The following is an 18,227-nucleotide window of genomic DNA, read 5'->3' as shown; positions in this document are numbered from 1 at the left end:
GTAACTGTTTAATAAATTGGTAAATTACTCATTTCATCTTAGAACAAAATGGTAATACTGTAGTAATAACCTAGTATATATTCCGTAAATATGAAGCATTATCACTTTAGCTCTGTAGAAATCACCACAGTGATATGTCAGCATTGATCTAAAACTGCAGCATTTTATCTCAAGTTTATTACCCATTTTTGAGAATCGCTGAGATTTTCAGAGCATAATGGCAATAAAAGAAGAATTTAAAAAGCGCTTTAATGTGCATAAGTTAATCAGAGGTATCCTCGGGGGGAAAAGGAAATTTGGTAAAACATGAATTATAAGCATCATTTAAACTTACTTTGGACACTAGAGATAATAAATGGCACCATAATTTAGAAATAGCTTTTAACATCAATGACGGTAAGTACCACTTTACTGTTCATAAGAATTGCAGAGCGATGGTGCTGAGGCCAATTTTATTAGCCATTTTTTTCTTTATAAAAGCAATCCAGCCCTTTCTACAACTGAGGAGACAGGAACAAGAGTTACGTGCTAATATGCAAAATGCATTTAAGTTTTTTGAAATAGAGAATAATAAATTGTGCCAAAAGATAGAGTCTGGAGACAAATGAATGATCATTTAAAAAGAATAAGGCGCTCTCAGAGTTTACATATTTGGGGAAACTTGATAAAAAAAAAAGCCAACAAATTGTTCATACATTTTCCCATTTGCTGGAGTGTGCGGGTGTGCTTTCAAATCCGGGAGATGAAGTCATAAATCCCAGCGATTGGGAGATGCCGCAACAGGAATATAGTCTTGTAAATTGTCGTCACTGACAAATGGCTTTCCAGCTACCCGGAGTGCAGGTTCCACTTTCTGTTCAGGGCACCCAAGCCACCTTCCTGCAGGGCAGCCTCTGACCCTGACCTCTGCTTGTCCAGCACGGGCAGCCGCACAGCTCAGCTGTGGCTGGGACCATCACCAGGACTTACTGAAGCACCTACTATGTGCACCATGCTTGCCTGAGCTCCATGGGGCCTCAGGAGGGGCGTGCCTGAGATAGCACAGAGCCAGGCTACAGAAAACTGGTGGATGTGTGAAAAACAAATCCAAGACATCAGCCCAGAACCTGCCCTTGAGGGTTAGTCACTGCAAGCTCCAAGTCTCGTGCTCCCCATGGGAGGAATTTGAGGACACACGGAACAACATCCACTGTTCTTGGTCTTTACATCTTAGACGTGACACTAACATGGAAGTCCCTCCCTCCCTGCTTTCGAATAAAAACTGTGTGGAAGGCAGGGTCTTCACCAAAGGCAGCCCCTTCTGGAGGCAGATGGGACAGACAGCACACTGGCACTGACACTGGGAGAGAGGCAGAGAGAAGAGGACACTGCGTGAGACGTGCATCCCAAAGGCGCAGGCCTTCCTGCCCATGGTCCACCTCCCCCTGACTTCTCTCCTTGTTCTTCCTATGCACACTTTGCCATTGCCTGGTCTCTAGACATCAGCAAGCTTCCCTCTCTCTGAGACAGCCCAGGGAATTCCAGTCTGCCTGGCTTCCTTGTGGGAGAAGCCACATTTTGTGTGGGAATGACACTCCCACACCTGCAGCTGCCCCATCTCCATACAGCACTCCAGCTTGGGTTGGAGGCTTCGAGGCCAGCTTTCGAAATGGACTGGAGCATCCCGGGCTAGCACACGGAGAGAACTGCTATCCTCAACACAGCTCTGAGACCTCGGGGGAGTTGCCCTGTAAGGGTGCTGAGCCTTAGTTCTCCCATCTCCAAAATGGGGTTGAAAACTGTCCCACAAGACTATCGTGGGGACCAAGGGAGAAGATAGGCATGATTGTACTGGGTCGGTATATGGTGCATAGTAGGTCATGAATTAGGCTTTCTGGAACCTGAACACTTGGATTCTGACCCATTCACTATGTGACATCTGGAAGTTATGCAGCACCCCTAAACCTCACATTGGAACTTCAAAATGGAATATTCGTGTCTATCTATGTCCTGGGCCTGTTTTAAGGGTTAAATGCTTGGTCTACTGACTGGCCCATAGTAGGTGTTTTGTAAATGCTACTTACTAGTCCTGGTATCATTTAACAACGAGTCCTGAGATTTCACCATGTGCTAAATTCCAGCAACCAGAGGAGACTGAAGCCCCAGAAGGCAGCAGGGCACCTGGTCACTTTTTCTTAGAGTAATCTGGATGCTCAACCATCAATCAACAGTCATTTCTGGAAGGTTCTCCTTCAGGGAAGACGTTGTGCAGGGGGAAGGAAATGAGTATTTAAAACTGGGTTTGAAGTCCAGCTCCACCACTTCATTTCTGACCATGAGCCTTCTGATTGTGAACTTTAGTTACCACTAATAATACGAGTAAATGTTTCCTCACAGAATACAGAGGAGGAGGTAGAGTTTGAGCTGGCAATGAGCATACCCACATTCCACGTCAGTGTCTGGGTTCCAATCCCACCTCTGCCTCCCAACTCCAGCCTTCTGCTCATGTGCACCCTGGGAGGCAGCAGCAGGTCAGCAGGTGATCCCAAGTACTTGGGTTCCTGCCACTCAGGTGGGAGACCTGGGCTGAGTTCCTGGCTCCTTGCTTTAGCCTGGCTCAGCGCCAGTCATTGCAGGCATTTGGGGAGTGAAACAGGGGATGGGAACTGGCTCTCTCTCTCTCAAATAAATGAAATATAAATTTTAAAACAATGCAGATGAGGACTTTGAGGCTCAGAGAGGCCACATAACCCATGAGAAGTAAAGTTAGGATTTGAACCCAGGCCTGTGCAAGCTCCACCTGTGTGGCTGGCATTTTGGTGCTAATAGCAAAGTGCATGTAACTGCCATCTTCCCTCCCTCAAGCGGAAAAATCCTTGGGGCTCAGCCTAGAGAGGAGGCGTTAAGCTGCCTCTCAGCACCAGCCACAGGGATCACCAGAGCCTACACTTTAGCCCCGGCTGGGGGCTGTGATGGGACAGAAGCAGCCCCCAGATCCTCTCAAAGAAAGCCAAGAGCCAGCACGTTGCAGTCACCTGTGGGACGTCCCAAGGAGAGACAATGGGATAGGAATGGTAGCAGCCCCTGCAACGATTTTAAAGGACAACCAGGATTTTCTGGTCTGTGTGTGACAAGGTTGAGGAATGACAAGGCAGCCTGGCCGGAGTTCCCTTTGCAGTTACTTGAAGACCTTGGCTTTAATAACAGGGAGAGGCCTCTGTGGACAGAAGCTTTGGAGCTGGAGTTCCTGGGAATGCATTCAAGTCCTGGCACCAGAGTGCCCTTGGGGATGTTGCCTCACTCCTTGGAGCCTCAGCTTTTTCATCTGCAAAATGGGCATTACCGCAGTGCCCTTCTCCGGGGACCCCCCTGGGGATTCCGAGATTGTGCTCGGTGCTCGGTGGCTGCCTGGCTCAAGATCCATCGTGGGCGGGCGCAGGTGGCCGCAGTTCTGAAGGGGCTCTCCCTGCTGGGACTCCATCCAGCCTCAGGGGGACCCCACCTGCCCCGCCCAACAAACGAACACGAAAACAGCAGACAACACAGCGCTGCCCTCTCTCAGGGCTGGGTTCCCTTTCTGCCTCCCAACCCCACCCCCTCTTCCTAGCAACAAAAGTGACCCAGCTGTGGCGGCCCCGACAGCAGGTGCGAGCTCCGGGCTGTTGAGCGCGCTGGGTATTCCCGGGCGCCCGTGGGGCCCCGCACCACCTTCTCCTGCCCCAGGGCACCTGGCCCACTCCTACCCCAGCCGCCCGGGGGAGCGAGGCCGGGTCCTCTCCTGGGGCGCTCCGCGCACCCGTCGCCGAGGGCAGTGGATTTTTCCGGGATGAGGGCGAATGAGGCAAAGGATGCACAGCCGCCCGGGGCTCCAGGCCCTGGAGAGCTTGAGCGCTTGCTTCCTGGAGGCCGCCATCGATGGATGGCTTGATGGCGAAAAGGGCGCGCTCCAGGTAGCCGGCCAGCGCGGTCCGCAGGCTTTCAAAGCCCGTCTAAGAAGCACCCTGCACTGGGGGATTTGGTTTCTGAAAATCAGGGGAGTCTGGGTCAGCACAAGTCTCTCTAATGAGCCTGCGGATGGCGGTACCCCAGCCTGCGCTCCGGGTTCCGGGCTCCGGTCCGGGACGCAGGCGGCAGGCGTTCGGGTCCAGAGCCGAGTCAGGGCTCCTGGGTGAACCTGGGCGGGGCAGCCTTCTTTGCTCAACTTTCTATTCGTAGAATTGGAGCACAAGACTGTCCTGGGGACTCCGCGGGATGACAGAGCGTGTAAGATAATAAAAACAAAAACACGCTCACACATTCTGTTCAAATGTTTTTCTCCTGCCATTTCGCCGCTCGCCACACCGACGGAGCACACCGAGGCGCTAAGCGGCAGCCGGTCTGACACTAGAAAAGGTTTTCGTTTCCACTAAGGGCAGATGTGACCGCCGACCCCAGGGTGAGACCAGGACACCCGGTAGCCTTGCCCGGTCAAGCCAGGGGCAGGTTCTGGGCGACGTGGTCACCCTCTGCCGCCAGGGGCCAGAGAGGTGAGCCGAACAACACCACCACGGATTCAACACTCGCTCTATTAGTAGGCATCGAATTAGATTTTTATCCGAAAATAAAAAAATATTTTAAACGTGTTTTTGTTTTCATAGTAAATCGAGAATCTGCTGTACTATCAAATTATAATAAAAATAAACTTTGTTATTCTTCAATGACATGCTGGAAGCCAGAACTACTCGTTCAGGGCCACACAAACAGGGAACCGACGGAACCGAGGGGAGACCCCCAGCCACCGGCGCTGGCTGGCCGGAGAGGAGCCGGCAGCCCGGCCGGGGTTTTTGCGAGGGTCCGACCCAAGAGTGCGCGCCTGGGCCTGTGCGTCGCGAACCGGGGACGCCCTTAACCGAGCCGGTGCTCCCGAATAGGGTGGGCCGACGGATGTGGATTTCGCGCCGGGAAAATCGCTTCGCTCTTGAGAAACCTTCGCCACTCGCGCACGCAGGCGCAAGCACCACACTCGCTCGCGGTGGGTTTTTGATGCGCCGAGGCCGAGGTTGGGATTTTGACCAAGGTTCTCGGGGACCTTCCGTGTGGTTTCGATTCAGGCCCTGCGCTGGGTTGGAGGCCCCATTCCGCGACCCCTAAGCCCGAGCGCCTGGCCCCGCTGCGAGGGAAGGCGGCGCGCGCCGCTAGCAGCAGCCTAGGCCGTGGCGGGCGAAACGGCTCAGCGGGCGGCGGGCCCCTGCTGGCACAGCCGCGTCTTTCGGCTGCAGGTCGGCGAGAGGCGCCTCGCACCCCAAAAGAGTGCCACTCTGGGTGAAGAGGGCAGGTGGAGGTCGCCCGGCCCAAGGGCGCACCGGAGCCTCTGGCCTCACCGCTGAGCTCCCGGAGGCCGCTGCCAAGTCTCCCCTCTTCTGCATCGGCGGCAAATGGGGGCCAGCACGCAAGCCTGGGGAGCCAGTTTCACCCCAGCTGGAGCAGGGGAGCCGGTGTGCCCCACTCTCACCCCAGGCCTAGTGTCAGGGAGGATGCAGGGCCCCGGGTCCGCCTTCCTAACCCTCATTACGCCGGAGCTCCCCTTACTTTCCCCTCCACCCCTGAGAGTTGTTTTGGCGGCGAGGGCACCTGACTGCCACGCCTGCGCGCCCCAGTACTAACTTCTGAACTTCTCCGAGCCTTAGTTTTCCCATCTGCAAACAGGGGAGGTGACCCCAAGCCTCGCGAGTCGCGGGGACGTGCGCAAAGCTCTCCCCCGGTCGGCGCTGCAGACCCGGAACCGCTCCCACTACACACACTGAGTGCCCGGCCCCAGGATTTGCGAAGCGCTTTCTCAAAGGCTCTGATCAGGACGGGTCCTTGTCGCGTGCCCCCATTCCCGGACCTTGCCCGCTGCGGAGCTTACCCGGGAGAGCTGAACCGAGCGCGGCCTAACTCCTGCGAGGGCCTGCGGCCTGTCCCTTCACGCAGCCCGGAAACCCAAGCGCAGGCCGAACTTGCGCGACAAGTGCGTGTGGGCCCGCGTAGCTGCCTCGGGCTTCCCTGTCCTGCATCTGTGAAATGGGTGCGCCTTTAAGGGCGCAAAAGGCGGCGAGCTGTAGCCCTCGCCCTGAGGCCAGCTGCTTCTCTTCCGATGCTTTGCGCGGCCGGGCTGGCCGTCCACACTCACCTATCGGCTCCGGACCTTGGCTGGGAGACGGTCGCGAAGCAAGCGCCCATGCGGGGTCTTCCCGAGCCGTGCTCATTCTTTCCTCTCAAGCTCAGGCTGGGGGAGCCCGCCGGATCAAAACATTAACGCGCCAAGATTCTGCCCCATGGCCCTCCGGTTGGAGGGCCCTGAGCTGGGGGCATCTGTGGACCCTGGTCCAGAGCAGCCACACCGAGAAGCCCGCCGCGTGGCCTTACATACCGGGAGGAGGGGCTTAGGCACTAAAGGTCCGTGCACCGAGCAGGCAGTCTCTCTTTCCTGCCGGGGGCGCCCCAGCCGCTACGGGTGCGAGCTGGTCGCAGAACATAGAGACCTCCTGGAGTCAGCGCTCAGCCCCCTAACTCCAAGAGACTCCCAGCCCGCGACGCAGAGCGCGAGGCGCCAGAGAGTGCCGCGAAGGCCCCGGGTGCGCGAAGGCCAAGCGGTGCCGAGTGCCGCAGAGAGACCCGGTCCCCGACTCCCTGCCCGCCTGGACGCCGACCGCGGCCCGGCCTCTCCGCCAGAGACCCTTTGCGCCAAGCGAGGCGTCAGAGAGAAGGAAAGAAGTGACGAACGTAGGTTCGCAACGAGGTCCCACAATCGAGCCTCCTCCTGGCAAAACAGCTCGGGTAGTTTAGGAAAACAAAACGCTAGGCCGTAGGAGGAGCAACAGAATAAAACGAAGGGGAGTTGAAAAGCGACGCCAGGCCCCGTAGAAGCGCCAGCCTTTCTCGACCGGCTTTTCAGAGGGGAAAATAAAAACATTTCAGGAAAACACCGTCGGAAGAGACCCCAAGTTCCGTGTCGCCCCCAGGGCATCTGTAAACCCCCAGGGGTGCAGATCCCGGATCTGTAGCATTTGCGCGTGGATTGAGGGCAGGAGGACCAGGAGCAGCCGGGGAGGGGGTGTCAGCCGCGCTCCCCTCCCCCAGAGCCCTGCCAGTATGGACCATCGTGCGGACCGTCCTGTGGTCCGCGTGCAACGAAGGCTCCGAGGCCCTGGGACCCGCGAATGGCTCCGAGGGACGCAGTGGGGGCGAGGCGGGCACGCACTCTGGGACTGGTCCCGAAAGTGTTTAGCCTTGGGGTGCTACTGGGAGCCCGACCGGGACCAGGGAGGAAGGGAGAAAGGTGAGGAAAAAGAGACAAAGAGCGAAGCCAAGAGATTTTGAGGGATGAGACAGGGAAGACAAAAAGGACAAAAGAGGGTGATGGAAAAAGAGAGAGAGAGAGAAGAAAGGAGGGATTCAGAAATCAAAGCAAAAGAACGAGCTAATAAACATAAAACTATAAGGAAAAGGAAAAAGGAGTAACAGAGAGCAGGAGTAGCGCACAGAAGAGGAAATGGAGAGCAGCATAAAGGAAGAAATGGAGAGGCCAGGAAAATAATTTCTCAAGGACCGAAAGAGAATGACGGGCGCGAGGAGGTGATCACGGGCGATTGGAGTATGTGTTTGCTGGAAGGGGCCACCGCTCCCGGTGCCGCAATCCCGACACTTCCAACTCTGGAGCCGCCGTTAAGCTTGTTGGACCGGATCGCGCCGCAGCCCAACTCCGGCCTAAGGTTCTGACTATTCCGGGCGCCCCGCCCCCTCCTGTCCAGTGACGTCACCCGACGTCATGCCCCATCTGGGGTCCCACGCAAACCCGAGAGGGAGTCCTGGGGTTGCGCTTTGCCCTTGCGTTCGGAGACCTGGGCCGTGCACCAGCTCTGCACTAACAGCCCGCGCCCAGTGCGCCCAGACAGCCGGGTCCGTGGGTCCAGCCCTGGGTCCCTTCCCAGGCCCCGCTGGAAAAAGAACGGAGAGCGGGTTTCGGGTTCCCAGGGATGGGGGGGCGGGTTCCTCGTTCCGGCTAGCATTCCAAGAAGTTGGAGACCACCCGGATTCTCACCCGCCCAGGTGCACTAGACTAGGTAACGGCCCAAGTACGGCCCAGGCCTGGCCTTGCACTCCCCAGCGCTGGTCCGCGTGCGGCCTTCGGGCCTCCAAGCGCCTTCACCCTCAGGGCGCAGGCACCCGGGCTGCGGGAGGCCGGCACGAACTGACCTGCACCGCGCATCCTCCGCGGGGCCGCGGCCGGGGTCCGAGCTGAGCCGAATGCCGACGAACCTTGGAGCCGTGGACGCGCCCCCCGCACACCGCCGCTCGGCTGCTACCGCCGCAGGGGTGGGGCGCAGGGCTGAGGTCGCCAAGCATTATTGAAACGAAAACGAAATAAAAGCGGCGTTAAGTGAAATAGCTAACTTTTTTATTAAATAAAACGACTTAAATAAAAGGAACGGAAAAAGGAGAGGAGTGGACCCAGCCTAAACGCAGGGTGACCCCGGCCCCTGGAGCTCCCCCCCGCCGCCGCGGGGCCGGCCGCCCCTCCCCCAGCGGCCCCCCGCGGTGGGGGGAGCTGAGGGCGGGTTTCTAAAGAAAAAAGCCAAAAGTTTTATTATTTACACGTTTGGGCAAAAGTACAAAGTATAATACAGGCGCCCAGCCCGGGGGGATGCGGGCGGGGGGCGGAGAAACGTAAGGCGCTTTCTTTGTCAGGCCCGGGCCTGGGGCGGGACGGGGCGCGGGGCGGGGGGGGGCTCGGATTGTGCAGCCGCGCGGAGCCCGGGCCCAGCCCCCCTCCGCGGCCGGCCGGTTTGCTGAGGCGCCCCGGGGCCTCCTGGGGCTTGGTGTCCCCTTCCCTTCTCGGCCTCCGGTGCCTCCCTCCTCCCGCCCCACCTCCCCCAGCCCGGCTGGGGGGTCCGGGGCGCCCCGCCGGGCGGGGGCGGCGATCCGCGGCGACGGTGCGCGCGGGCGGCTCACACCAGAGAGGTGACGGCGGGGACCTTGGAGCTGTCCTCCTCCCAGGGCTGTAGATTCTGCAGGGCGAAAAGCGACGAGTTGTGCAGACAGAGCGGATCGGGTTGGATGGAGTCGTTGAGGCTCTTTTGGAAGGCGTCGTGTTGCAGCTGCAGCATGAGCCGGCTCGCCTGCTGCCGCTCCGCCTCCCGCTCCTCCGCCGTCTGCCGCCTGCACCAGGGGAGGGAGAGGGGCAGCCCCGTCATACACCCGGCGCGGCCCTCCCCGGAGCTTCCCGACCCGCGCTGGACGCCGCAGGCCCGCGTCTACGGCGCGTGGCCCGGGGTCGAACGTTTTTGTGGCTCACGCAGGGGTCACCGGGAGGGAACTGTGTCCACTTGCATGCCCGGATCCTCTGGCTGGGCCAACAATATTGTTTTTTCGCGGGATAACAAGGGTGGGTACAGGGAATGTTTTAAATGGACTCGGCCCCGTGGGCAGCAGGGGCGCCGGGAATGTTCTACATCCCCGCGGGGCGTCCGGGGCCCGGGCAGCCTCACCCCGTTCTGCCAGGCCCTGTCTCGAACCCTTTTTTCCAGGATGCGATCGCTTCGCTGTTTACGGGTTAGATGGAAACGAATCGGATAGAGACTGGACTCAGAGTGGGACACGGAGCCCGCGAGGAGGGTCGGGAATCGGGGAGGGCGGGCAAGGCTGAGGGAGGGGAAGAGAGGGCTGGGGGTGGGGGGAAGCGGGGAGGAGGGGGAGAGCAGGTGAGCGGAAATCGAGCGAGCGCCAGGAGACAAAACGCCGGCAGTTGGAGGTGCTGATGAGGTTGGGGGTGGCGGGTGGGCACCGAGGAGCAGCCGAGACGCTCCAGCGATGGAGAGAGAAAGGGGTAAATAAAATCCGGGAACGGGGAGGCGGCCTCACCAGGTGGAGAGGGCGCGGGGCTGCGGCGCGGGGCGGGGCAGGGACAGGGCAGGTGCAAGGTGAGCCGGGCCCGGCCTCTCTCACCGCCACTTGGTCCTCCGGTTTTGGAACCAGGTCTTGACCTGCGCGTCCGTCATTTTGAGGGACTTGGCGAGCGCCGCCCTCTCGGCCGAAGCCAGGTACTTCTGGCGGTGGAAGCGCTTTTCCAGCTCGCAGATCTGCACCCGGGAGAAGGATGTGCGCGGCTTCTTACGCTTGGGCGGCGTCCGGTTCTGGTAGGGGTGGCCGATGCGCCGGGTCACGGTGAAGGGCGTGAGCGCGGCCGCCGCTGCGGAGACACGCGAGGCCCCCTGAAGCCCTGTCCGACCCGGCCGCCGCTCAGGCCCCTGGCGGACGCTGGGGCGCCGCGTGGGACACAAAGTGCTCCGCTGTGTCGCTGGTCGCGCGCGTCCCCAGAGGCAGCCGGCGGGTCGGGAGACGCCCCCTCCCCTTTCTCCTTCTCCCTCCCCCGGACACGGGTTTCTTTTCCCGCAACTCGTCGCTTCCCCTCCCCTCTACCTCTGCCTGGGGCCCTGGGCGCCAAGGCCTCCGCCGCGCTAGGGCCTCCGGATTCGTTTCCGGGGGGTGGAGCGCACAGGGCGCGGCGCCCCTGGCCCCCCGGAGGGCTGAGGCCTGGTGCCTGTTGGCCCGCTGGGCTCACCTGTGAAGCGGTCTTTCACGAAGCGGCGGCTGCTCTCCATCCAGGGGAAGTTGAGGCCGCCCAGACTGGAGACTGTGGGCACGGAGGGCATGGCGGGCAGCGCGCTTGGCAGAGGCGGCGGCACGGCCCCGGGCAGCGGCCTGTGCGCCGGCACCCGGATCACTCCGGCGGGCGCTAGGCTTAGGTTGACACTGTAAGATCCCGCGTCCTCGAAGGGCGCGCCGAGGCCGGCAAAGGAGGCGGGCAGCGACGGGTATGTGGCGCCTGGACGGCCCCCGGGGGGCCCTCCCAGGTAGCTGGCGCCGTCGGGGCCCCGCGGGGCGGGCGCGCTGTCCTGGTCCGGGCTGTTGAGGATCTGGTCGATGCCGAAGCTGATGGGCTCGTGCGGGTGCGGGGTCTGCGCGCTGGCGGGCGCCTCCATCCTGGGTGGGCGGAAGGGCTGGGCCGGGCTGGGCGGGGAGGCGGCTGGGTCCCCGTTACGGCGCGGCCATGGAGCGCCCGGCGCCTCTCGTCGCACTGAAACTTTGCCAAGAGTGCGCGGGCCCGACAGGCTCTGTGTCATCTTTCTTGAACCGAACCTGGAGTTTCCGCTGCTAATTCCTCTCCCGCCGCAGCCATTGGCTGCGATCAACAAGCCTCTCTCCTCTCATTGGCTCTTGGCTTTCAATAAAGGCCTAATTCATGGAAATAGGAGCTTAGGGACTGTTCCAAGGTGACATCATTTTAACAAACGAACAATAGGTCAAATTTATTAGCCGGGATAATGGGCGGCGGATATTAGCGCCCGAACCGCAGCCTCCCAAACCCGGAATCTAACGAAGCTGCAATTAGCAGACGCTCCCCGCTCCTCCCGGGCCCCGGCCGCTTCCCCGCCGCCGCGCGGGGCGGGCAGGACGCTCCGCCCGCGAAACTGTCTTTTTGCAGAGGGGGTTTTCGTTTTCTTCCAAAATGTTTCCTCCGCGTGAAAACCGAACCCAGTGAATCCTGTCAACCACAGCGGAGTTGCGGCCCCGGAACGACTCCCGCGGAATCAGCGGAAGCCTCTCGGAGAATTCGCCGCCGAAGGAGCAACGAATCGGGCGCACTCCAGGGCGCAAGGTCCGCACTCCCTGCGCCCCGGGTGAGGGGAGCGCCGTGGCTTTCTGCGCGCTCCGGAGGACACCGACCCGCGTGGGGAGAATTCGCCCTGCTCACGCTTCGGCCGCGGCGTCGTGGCCACTTTGGAGACGCTCCCTGGTTCGGGCCGGGCGGCCCGAGGCGGGAGTCTGCAGGTGCCCACGCGTGCCTGGCCAACCCTGGCAAGGGACCCCGGGTCGCCCGGCGGGGAGCGGGGATATCGCCCTTGGAAATTCGTTGCAGGATGGACGGGGCAGGGGTCGCGCGGTGGGGGGCCTCCTGAGGCTCGGAAGGTCTCGGGACCTCGGGTTGCTGGGATGGCAAAAGAGAGGACGACTCCTGTTGGGGGCAAATAGCGGGATTTCTCTGGGAATCGTGAGCACTGAGCCCCTCCTGGTTCCAGTCCGACCTGGGCGTTTCGCGCCCTCGGAGACTGCCCAAGCAGGCCCGGGCCCCGAGGCCAGAGCGCACGCGAAGCGGGCACCTTCGGCGCCAGCCTGCGGGAGGCAGAGCCGGGTTCGCTCCCGGCTCATTTTAAAGTCGTTAGGTGTTAAACTCTGAGGGCTGCACCCAGGGCCGGGCCTCTCCTGGCGCGCTCTGTCGTGCCCACAGCGGCGAGGGCTCTGGTGTGCTGTTGGCCAGAAGTGACTTTAGATTTGGGCCAGTGGCTCTCCTGGCTGAGTGACCTTGAGCGAGTGACTCGTCTCTTCACGCGTTGGTGTTCTTCTTTGTAAAATGCAGAGTAATGCGTGCACGGGGCGGGTTGGCCGGGAGCCGCGAGTGAGAACCAGGCTGGGCACACGGTAGCGCTGGGCTGTGGCTCCCTTCCCCGCACGCCTAGAGAGAGATGGTTGATGCATTAGTGTTACGATTCTTGTTGATTTTGTTTGCAGCTTTATTTTATGGGCCGGCGGGCTCCGTATCTTGGAGAGAAAGGCAGTGAGTTTCAGAGGTGCTGCTTCTTCTGCCCTGCTTCCAAGAGACCAGAGGCCTCCAGGCTGGGCTCTGTGACCTTGGGCAAGAGGCTGGCCCTTTGGGAAGCTCTGTGTTGGGTGGGGAGAGCCAGGCCTGAGGCAGAGAGAAGCGAGGAGCCTTTGGGGCAAGCACGCCCCACTGCCTCCAGGCCCAGGCCCGTCAGTGGGGCGCCTCCTGCTTCTTAATTCAGCCTGTGCCCCTGGCAGTCTGGGGGCTGCTGGGTCCCTCACTTATTTGTAAAACAGAAAGGGCAACAGCTACCCCTGTGAGAGCTGAGTGAGATGACATCTGTGGACGTGGCAGTGAGACACTCGGGCCATTATGTAATCATAACTTTAACGGCAGCCGTCAAGCTGCGGGCCTGAGAACTTTGCGTGTGCCAGGAAGGGGCTGCACGCTTCCCCAGAGCCCCGCGGCGGAAGGGTCATTGGTGACCCCGGTGTTTGGCTGAAGAGGGAACTGAGGTTCGGAGTCTGAGTGATTCACACACACACACACACACACACACGCACATGCCCAGGGGCTAGCGCTGGCACCTCCCCGGCCCCACGCCCCTGCTGCCTCCCAGAGTCCTGGATGCCAGGCCCGACCTTGCCACTTCTCTGCGCAGCTCAAGTGGGAGAGGGAAGGCCCACGCCAGCGAGGTGCGGGTGTGGGGTTCAAACGGTGCCGGTGGTGTGGCCATGGCGTGTGCAGAAGATCTCCATCTCTTCCTCAGTTTACCGGCTGTGGGCTAGGAAGTGTTCATCTTTCTGCCTCAGTTTCCCTTCTAGTAAAAACACCACCCTCGTGTGATTATGCAAGTTCACCAGTGTCAAGGGCTCTGCCTCCCTGCTGGGGTCCTGGCTTCCTGAGGGAGGGCCTGGGTGTCTGGGCTTTGTGCCCCAGCTCACGAGCTCATAGGCTGCCGAGCAAGGGCCATCAATGGAGGCGGGAGCAGCTCCGAGGACCGTGGTTCCCAGTGTGTGTTCCCCAACCAGCAGCGCCAGCATCGCTGGGAATTTGTTAGAAATGCAAGTTCTTGGACCCTAGCCCAGAGCTACTGAATCAGAGACTCGGGTAGGGCTCGGCAGTCTGTGCTAATGCAGGCTCAAGTTCGGAAACCAGTGGCCAGGGTCTTCCCCTTTGGTCCAAGTTTTCGCATTTCCTGTTGCGCGTTGTGGGGGAGAGGCTCTTGGGGTCCGCGCTGAATCCCTGTGCTTGGCTTCCCATCCGCCTCTCTGCCTTCTCTTGCTCAGTTCTTGCCCGAGGTTTGTCTGTGTTATCTCTCTTTAAAAGAAAAATAACCTTTGACTTGCGGATACTCTTTTTTTATGCCCCTTTTCAGGAATGTCTCAGTTTTATTTTTAGTAGTTCCTTCTTTGTTGAGATGAAAACTTAGCTCATTTGTCGATGTTTCCCTTTTTAAAATAAATGGATTCGAGGTCATACATTTTCTTGTGAGCACTGTTTTGGCTAAACATATTTTGATATGTATTTGCTGTTCCTGAGAATATAATGTTTTTTTTTTTTGCCACTCCTTTTTAGCTGCTACCAATCGAACAATGACACACACACACACACACACACACACACAGAGAGAGAGAGAGCGCGCGCCAGATTAGAAAATGAGAAATCTAAGAAAAACTTCCTGGATGTGCACATACCCTCTACTCCTCCCCATGGAGAAACTGGGAGAAAAGCTGGTGGAGCCAGCGCCTCTGGGAGTCTGTAGGAGAGGGCGGGGCTTCCGAGAGGCAGGATGCCACAACCTCCAACTGGTCCCTGAGCCCAAACGCAGGAGGCTCACTCTGCCACTGGCTTCCTAGGTGGTGCCTTGGGGATTTTAATTTCCCAGTGCTGTAAAAATGGGGTAGAGCGACCGGCACTGTGGTGTAGCAGGGAAAGCTATTGCCTGCAATGCCCACATCCTGGTGTCCTGGCTGGTGTCCTGGCTGCTCCACTTCTAATCTAGCTCCCTGCTAATGCACCTGGGAAAGCAGCTGAGGATGGCCCGAGTGTTTGGGCCACTGCACCCATGTGGGAGACCTGGAGGAAGCTCCTGGCTTCAGCTTGGCCTAGTCCTGGCTGTTGTAGTCATTTGGGGAGTGAACCAGTGGATGGAATTCCCCCTCCCCCTGTCTCTCTCTCTCCCTCCCTGCCTCTGCCTCTCACTCTCTGTAACTCTTTCAAATAAATATATAAATCTTAAAAAATAAAAACGGTGCAGAAATGGAATCAGGAATCTTAACTACATTTGGGTGGGCTACTCTGTTTGAAAGACTAATGAAAATATTAGGTCTAATAAAGGCAAATCCCTAATTTGGTGCATGCACTGTCACAGGTCGCTCATCATTTTTGGATCACACGCCCTACTTAGGAGTCTCCAGGGCCTTGCAGGGTCTCAGGGTGCAGTGGATGGCTCTGAGGCAGCTGCTCCCATCTCTTCACCCATTCATTTATTTATTCAGCAAATATTTACTCAACATCCATACACCTTTCCTGGACCACAGCCCAGCTCCGGGGCTCCGTGTGCCCCTCTGGCAATGGGGGCAGTGTGGTGTGAGCTCTTCCACACTGTCTCCGCCATGGGGAGGGCTGAAAGTGTCTACTGAGGAAGGACAAGGCCATTGGGTGCTGGGTGCTCCTGGGGTTCACCTCCCCCCCGCAGTGTCACATGGCTTCCAGGACAGTTGGCTTAGAGAAGTGATGTCCCCTGTCCAAGCACGTGCAGCCAGGAAGGAACAGAGCTGGCATCCGGACCGAGGACCGTGTAGGCTGCAAAGCCCACTGTTTCTACCCTGGGAACAGGTAGTCGGGATTCTCAGCCACAGCACTGAATGGGGAGGCGAAATCCTGGAGGGTCCTGGTGAAAGAGTGTGGGAGTGGGCTGCACACTGGCTCGCTCCCAGCTGGCCTGGGAGCTCCTTAGAGCAGAACGGTGGCCTGGGGCTGGGCCCAGCGCCTGCCTCCCCCCTCCCCAGTCCCGAGGATAATCCTGGAGTTTGTGGTATGAAACAGAACGACATACACGCAGTGAGGCTGGGTGAGGGCCACGGAAGATGCGGTCAGCTCCGGGGCCCAGGAATTTACGCCGTCAGCATGTGCCTCCCCCAGCTCTTTGTGCTGCCTGTCCCCCCCCTTTTTTTTTTAAAAAACCATTTATTTATTTACTTGAAAGGCAGAGTTACAGAGAGTGAGAGACACACAGAGAGATCTTCCATCCGCTCATTCACTCCCCAGATGGCCTCAACTGCCAGTGCTGGGTCAGGCTGAAGCCAGGAGCCAGGAGCTTCATCCAGGTCTCCCGCATAGGTGCAGGGGCCCAAGCACTTGGGTCACCTTCCACTGCTTTCCCAGGCCATTAGTAGGGAGCTGGATGGGAAGTGGAGCAGCCAGGATACTACCTGCACTCATATGGGATGCTGGTGGCGCCCCACCCCCACCCCCACCCCCACCACACTGGCCATGCACCGCCTGCGCCTTTGCTTCCTGTGACACCTGGCTCCGCTTCACCCCTCTGCAGGTCCTCTGAGGCAGCACCCCCTCCCCAGTCATTCTCCATCCCTGTTTCTTTACTTTGCTGTCCTCGGACCCCACCTTGGTTTCCTGCTCGCCCCCGCAGGGCAGAGGCTTTGTCTCCGTCACAGCACTGGTTCATCCGTGGCAGGTGAATGAAAGATCTTAGGATCCTGCAGCTGGGTCAGACCCAGGCTCTGGCCTTGATGAGAGCCCCAGCCGTCGCTGGGGGGGGGGGGGGGAGAAGCTGAGCCCAGGGCTGGGGATTAGAGGTCGGGAGGCAGGAAGGGGCCGGAGTGGGGTGGGAGGCTCATCTCTCCATGCGGGGCACCAGTGGAGACCTCAGAGGGCTGCGTGGGCAGTGCCCGTGTGCAGATGGCAGTGTGGGCAGGGGAGCAGGGCCTGGTCTCTGCATATAGGCTCATGGGATGCGGGACCTCCAAACCCCACCTCACTCCTCCGTGGGCTCCTCTCCCTCCCACCGCCACGGTTCCCATTTGTGCTGTACAACTTTCCTCCCTTCCTGACAAATTTCTCTACTAAATTTGACTTCGTTTCAACACTTTTGTTGGGCAAATTACATTAAGATGGATGTTGCAGGTACCCTTTATGGTTTATTTATCATGATACTGTTTGTATCTCACGCTTATAAATAACTTATGTTATAGCTTTTGTTTGTGGAAATGTAACTTACATATTTTATTACGCTTTCTGTAAACCTCAAAAAGAATCTTGTCAAGGAAGCGCTCTTATCAGCAATCCAAACTATGGGACGTAAAAACCGACACTAACATTATTTTTTAATATGCCAAGGAGCAGGTTACTCTTGCTGTAGTTTGAAAGGTTTGCTGTCATCGTAAACTTGTGCCTCAATAAAACATTAAGAAGTCTCAGGAATGATTTTATAAAGTTCAGGAAGGAGGATGGATCAGTGGCAGAACCCACAGACACAGCGCAAAGAGCCCAGGTCCTGGAGTGGCTTTTCTTTGGGCATGCCTAGTGTCATCGGGGGGTCCCAGAGGGTTCCATACCCACTCCCCCTCCCAGCTGTCCCCCACAGCCAGCTGGGCAGCCCCAAGGCTCCGGATTGTAGTAGAAGGGACACATGAGCGTGGGAGTCAGACGGACCTGCCTGCTTTTGAATACTGGCTTGTCCACTTTCAGGCTTTGTGCTTGGCCTTTTTATTTTTATTTATTTTTTTTAATATTTATTTGAGAGACAGGGAGACAGAGAGAGCTCCCATCCACTGATTCACTGCCCAAATGCCCACAACACTGCACTGGGATGAAGCCAGGGGCCCGGAACCCTATCCAGGTCTCCCACATGAGTGGCAGGAACCAATCACTGGGTCATCTGCTGTCTCCAAGGGTCTACAGAAGTGGGAAGCCAGAGTCAGGAGCCGGAGCTGGGAACTGAAAACCAGCACTCTGATTTGGGCTGTAGATGTCTTAACGGCTAGGCCAAACACCTGCCCCTTGTCTCCCTGTTCTCAACTGTAAATGGGGACAACAATACTTGATATTCCTGTTGGGAAGCATTAGGCAAGGTAGCAATTTGCAATGCTGAGCGGGCACTCAATGAATGCTAGCAGTTCTCATGGGTTTGTGTTTGTCTTGGGACTCTTGCTTGTCCAAGTCAGGGGAACCTTTTATCTGCCAAGGGCCATTTGTGTATTTATAATATAGTTTGCAGGCCTCACAAAATGATCAGCTTCACAACCAGCCCGCTAGGGATTCACTGCATTTCCAGTCCCTGTGGTGCCTTGGCAGGGCCAGAGCAAAGGATTTCACAGGTCTTATACAGCCCATGGGTCACGGGCCAGCCAGGCGGCCCCGCTGCCCCCTCCGCCCACCCCCGGCCCCGCCCCCAGGTGCTCCTTTTCCTCCTTAGGGAGCAAGTTCTCTCACACGCTGCTTCCTAACCTGCTGGCCAGCTCACGTCCAGGTACAGGTCCCCCAGGCCGGCCGGCCCTCCAGCATCCTGGGTGGAGAACAGAGTGCAGCGTTCCCTGGGGAGAGGTTCTGCACTCAGTGTGGAGGGCGCAAATGGAGCCCGAATCCCTTCACCAGGTCTCTT

The 18,227-nt window shown here is 58.4% G+C and overlaps 1 protein-coding gene across 1 annotated transcript; it reads right to left on the bottom strand.

The window, feature by feature from the left end:
• Positions 1 to 8,388: 8,388 nt before the first annotated feature.
• On the bottom strand, positions 8,389 to 11,148 carry TLX3 (T cell leukemia homeobox 3). Its single transcript, XM_002710376.5, has 3 exons — positions 10,562 to 11,148; positions 9,946 to 10,189; positions 8,389 to 9,159 (listed from the first exon to the last, which is right to left on the bottom strand). Exons 1-3 carry the CDS (start codon positions 11,121 to 11,123, stop codon positions 8,949 to 8,951), a joined length of 1,017 nt encoding a protein of 338 aa, XP_002710422.2. The 5' UTR covers positions 11,124 to 11,148; the 3' UTR covers positions 8,389 to 8,948.
• Positions 11,149 to 18,227: the final 7,079 nt, after the last annotated feature.

This window comes from Oryctolagus cuniculus, chromosome 6, assembly GCF_964237555.1.
Source record: "Oryctolagus cuniculus chromosome 6, mOryCun1.1, whole genome shotgun sequence".
Lineage (NCBI taxonomy): Eukaryota > Metazoa > Chordata > Mammalia > Lagomorpha > Leporidae > Oryctolagus > Oryctolagus cuniculus.
This window is presented reverse-complemented; position numbering and strand designations above follow the sequence as displayed.

Coding starts and splice junctions, on each gene's coding strand:
- TLX3 (XM_002710376.5), bottom strand. CDS start 11,123: ATGACACAGAGCCTGTCGGGCCCGCGCACTCTTGGCAAAGTTTCAGTG. Junction 10,190..10,561: donor CGTGAAAGACCGCTTCACAG/GTGAGCCCAGCG, acceptor GTGTCTCCGCAG/CGGCGGCCGCGCTCACGCCC. Junction 9,160..9,945: donor AACCGGAGGACCAAGTGGCG/GTGAGAGAGGCC, acceptor CCCCTGGTGCAG/GCGGCAGACGGCGGAGGAGC.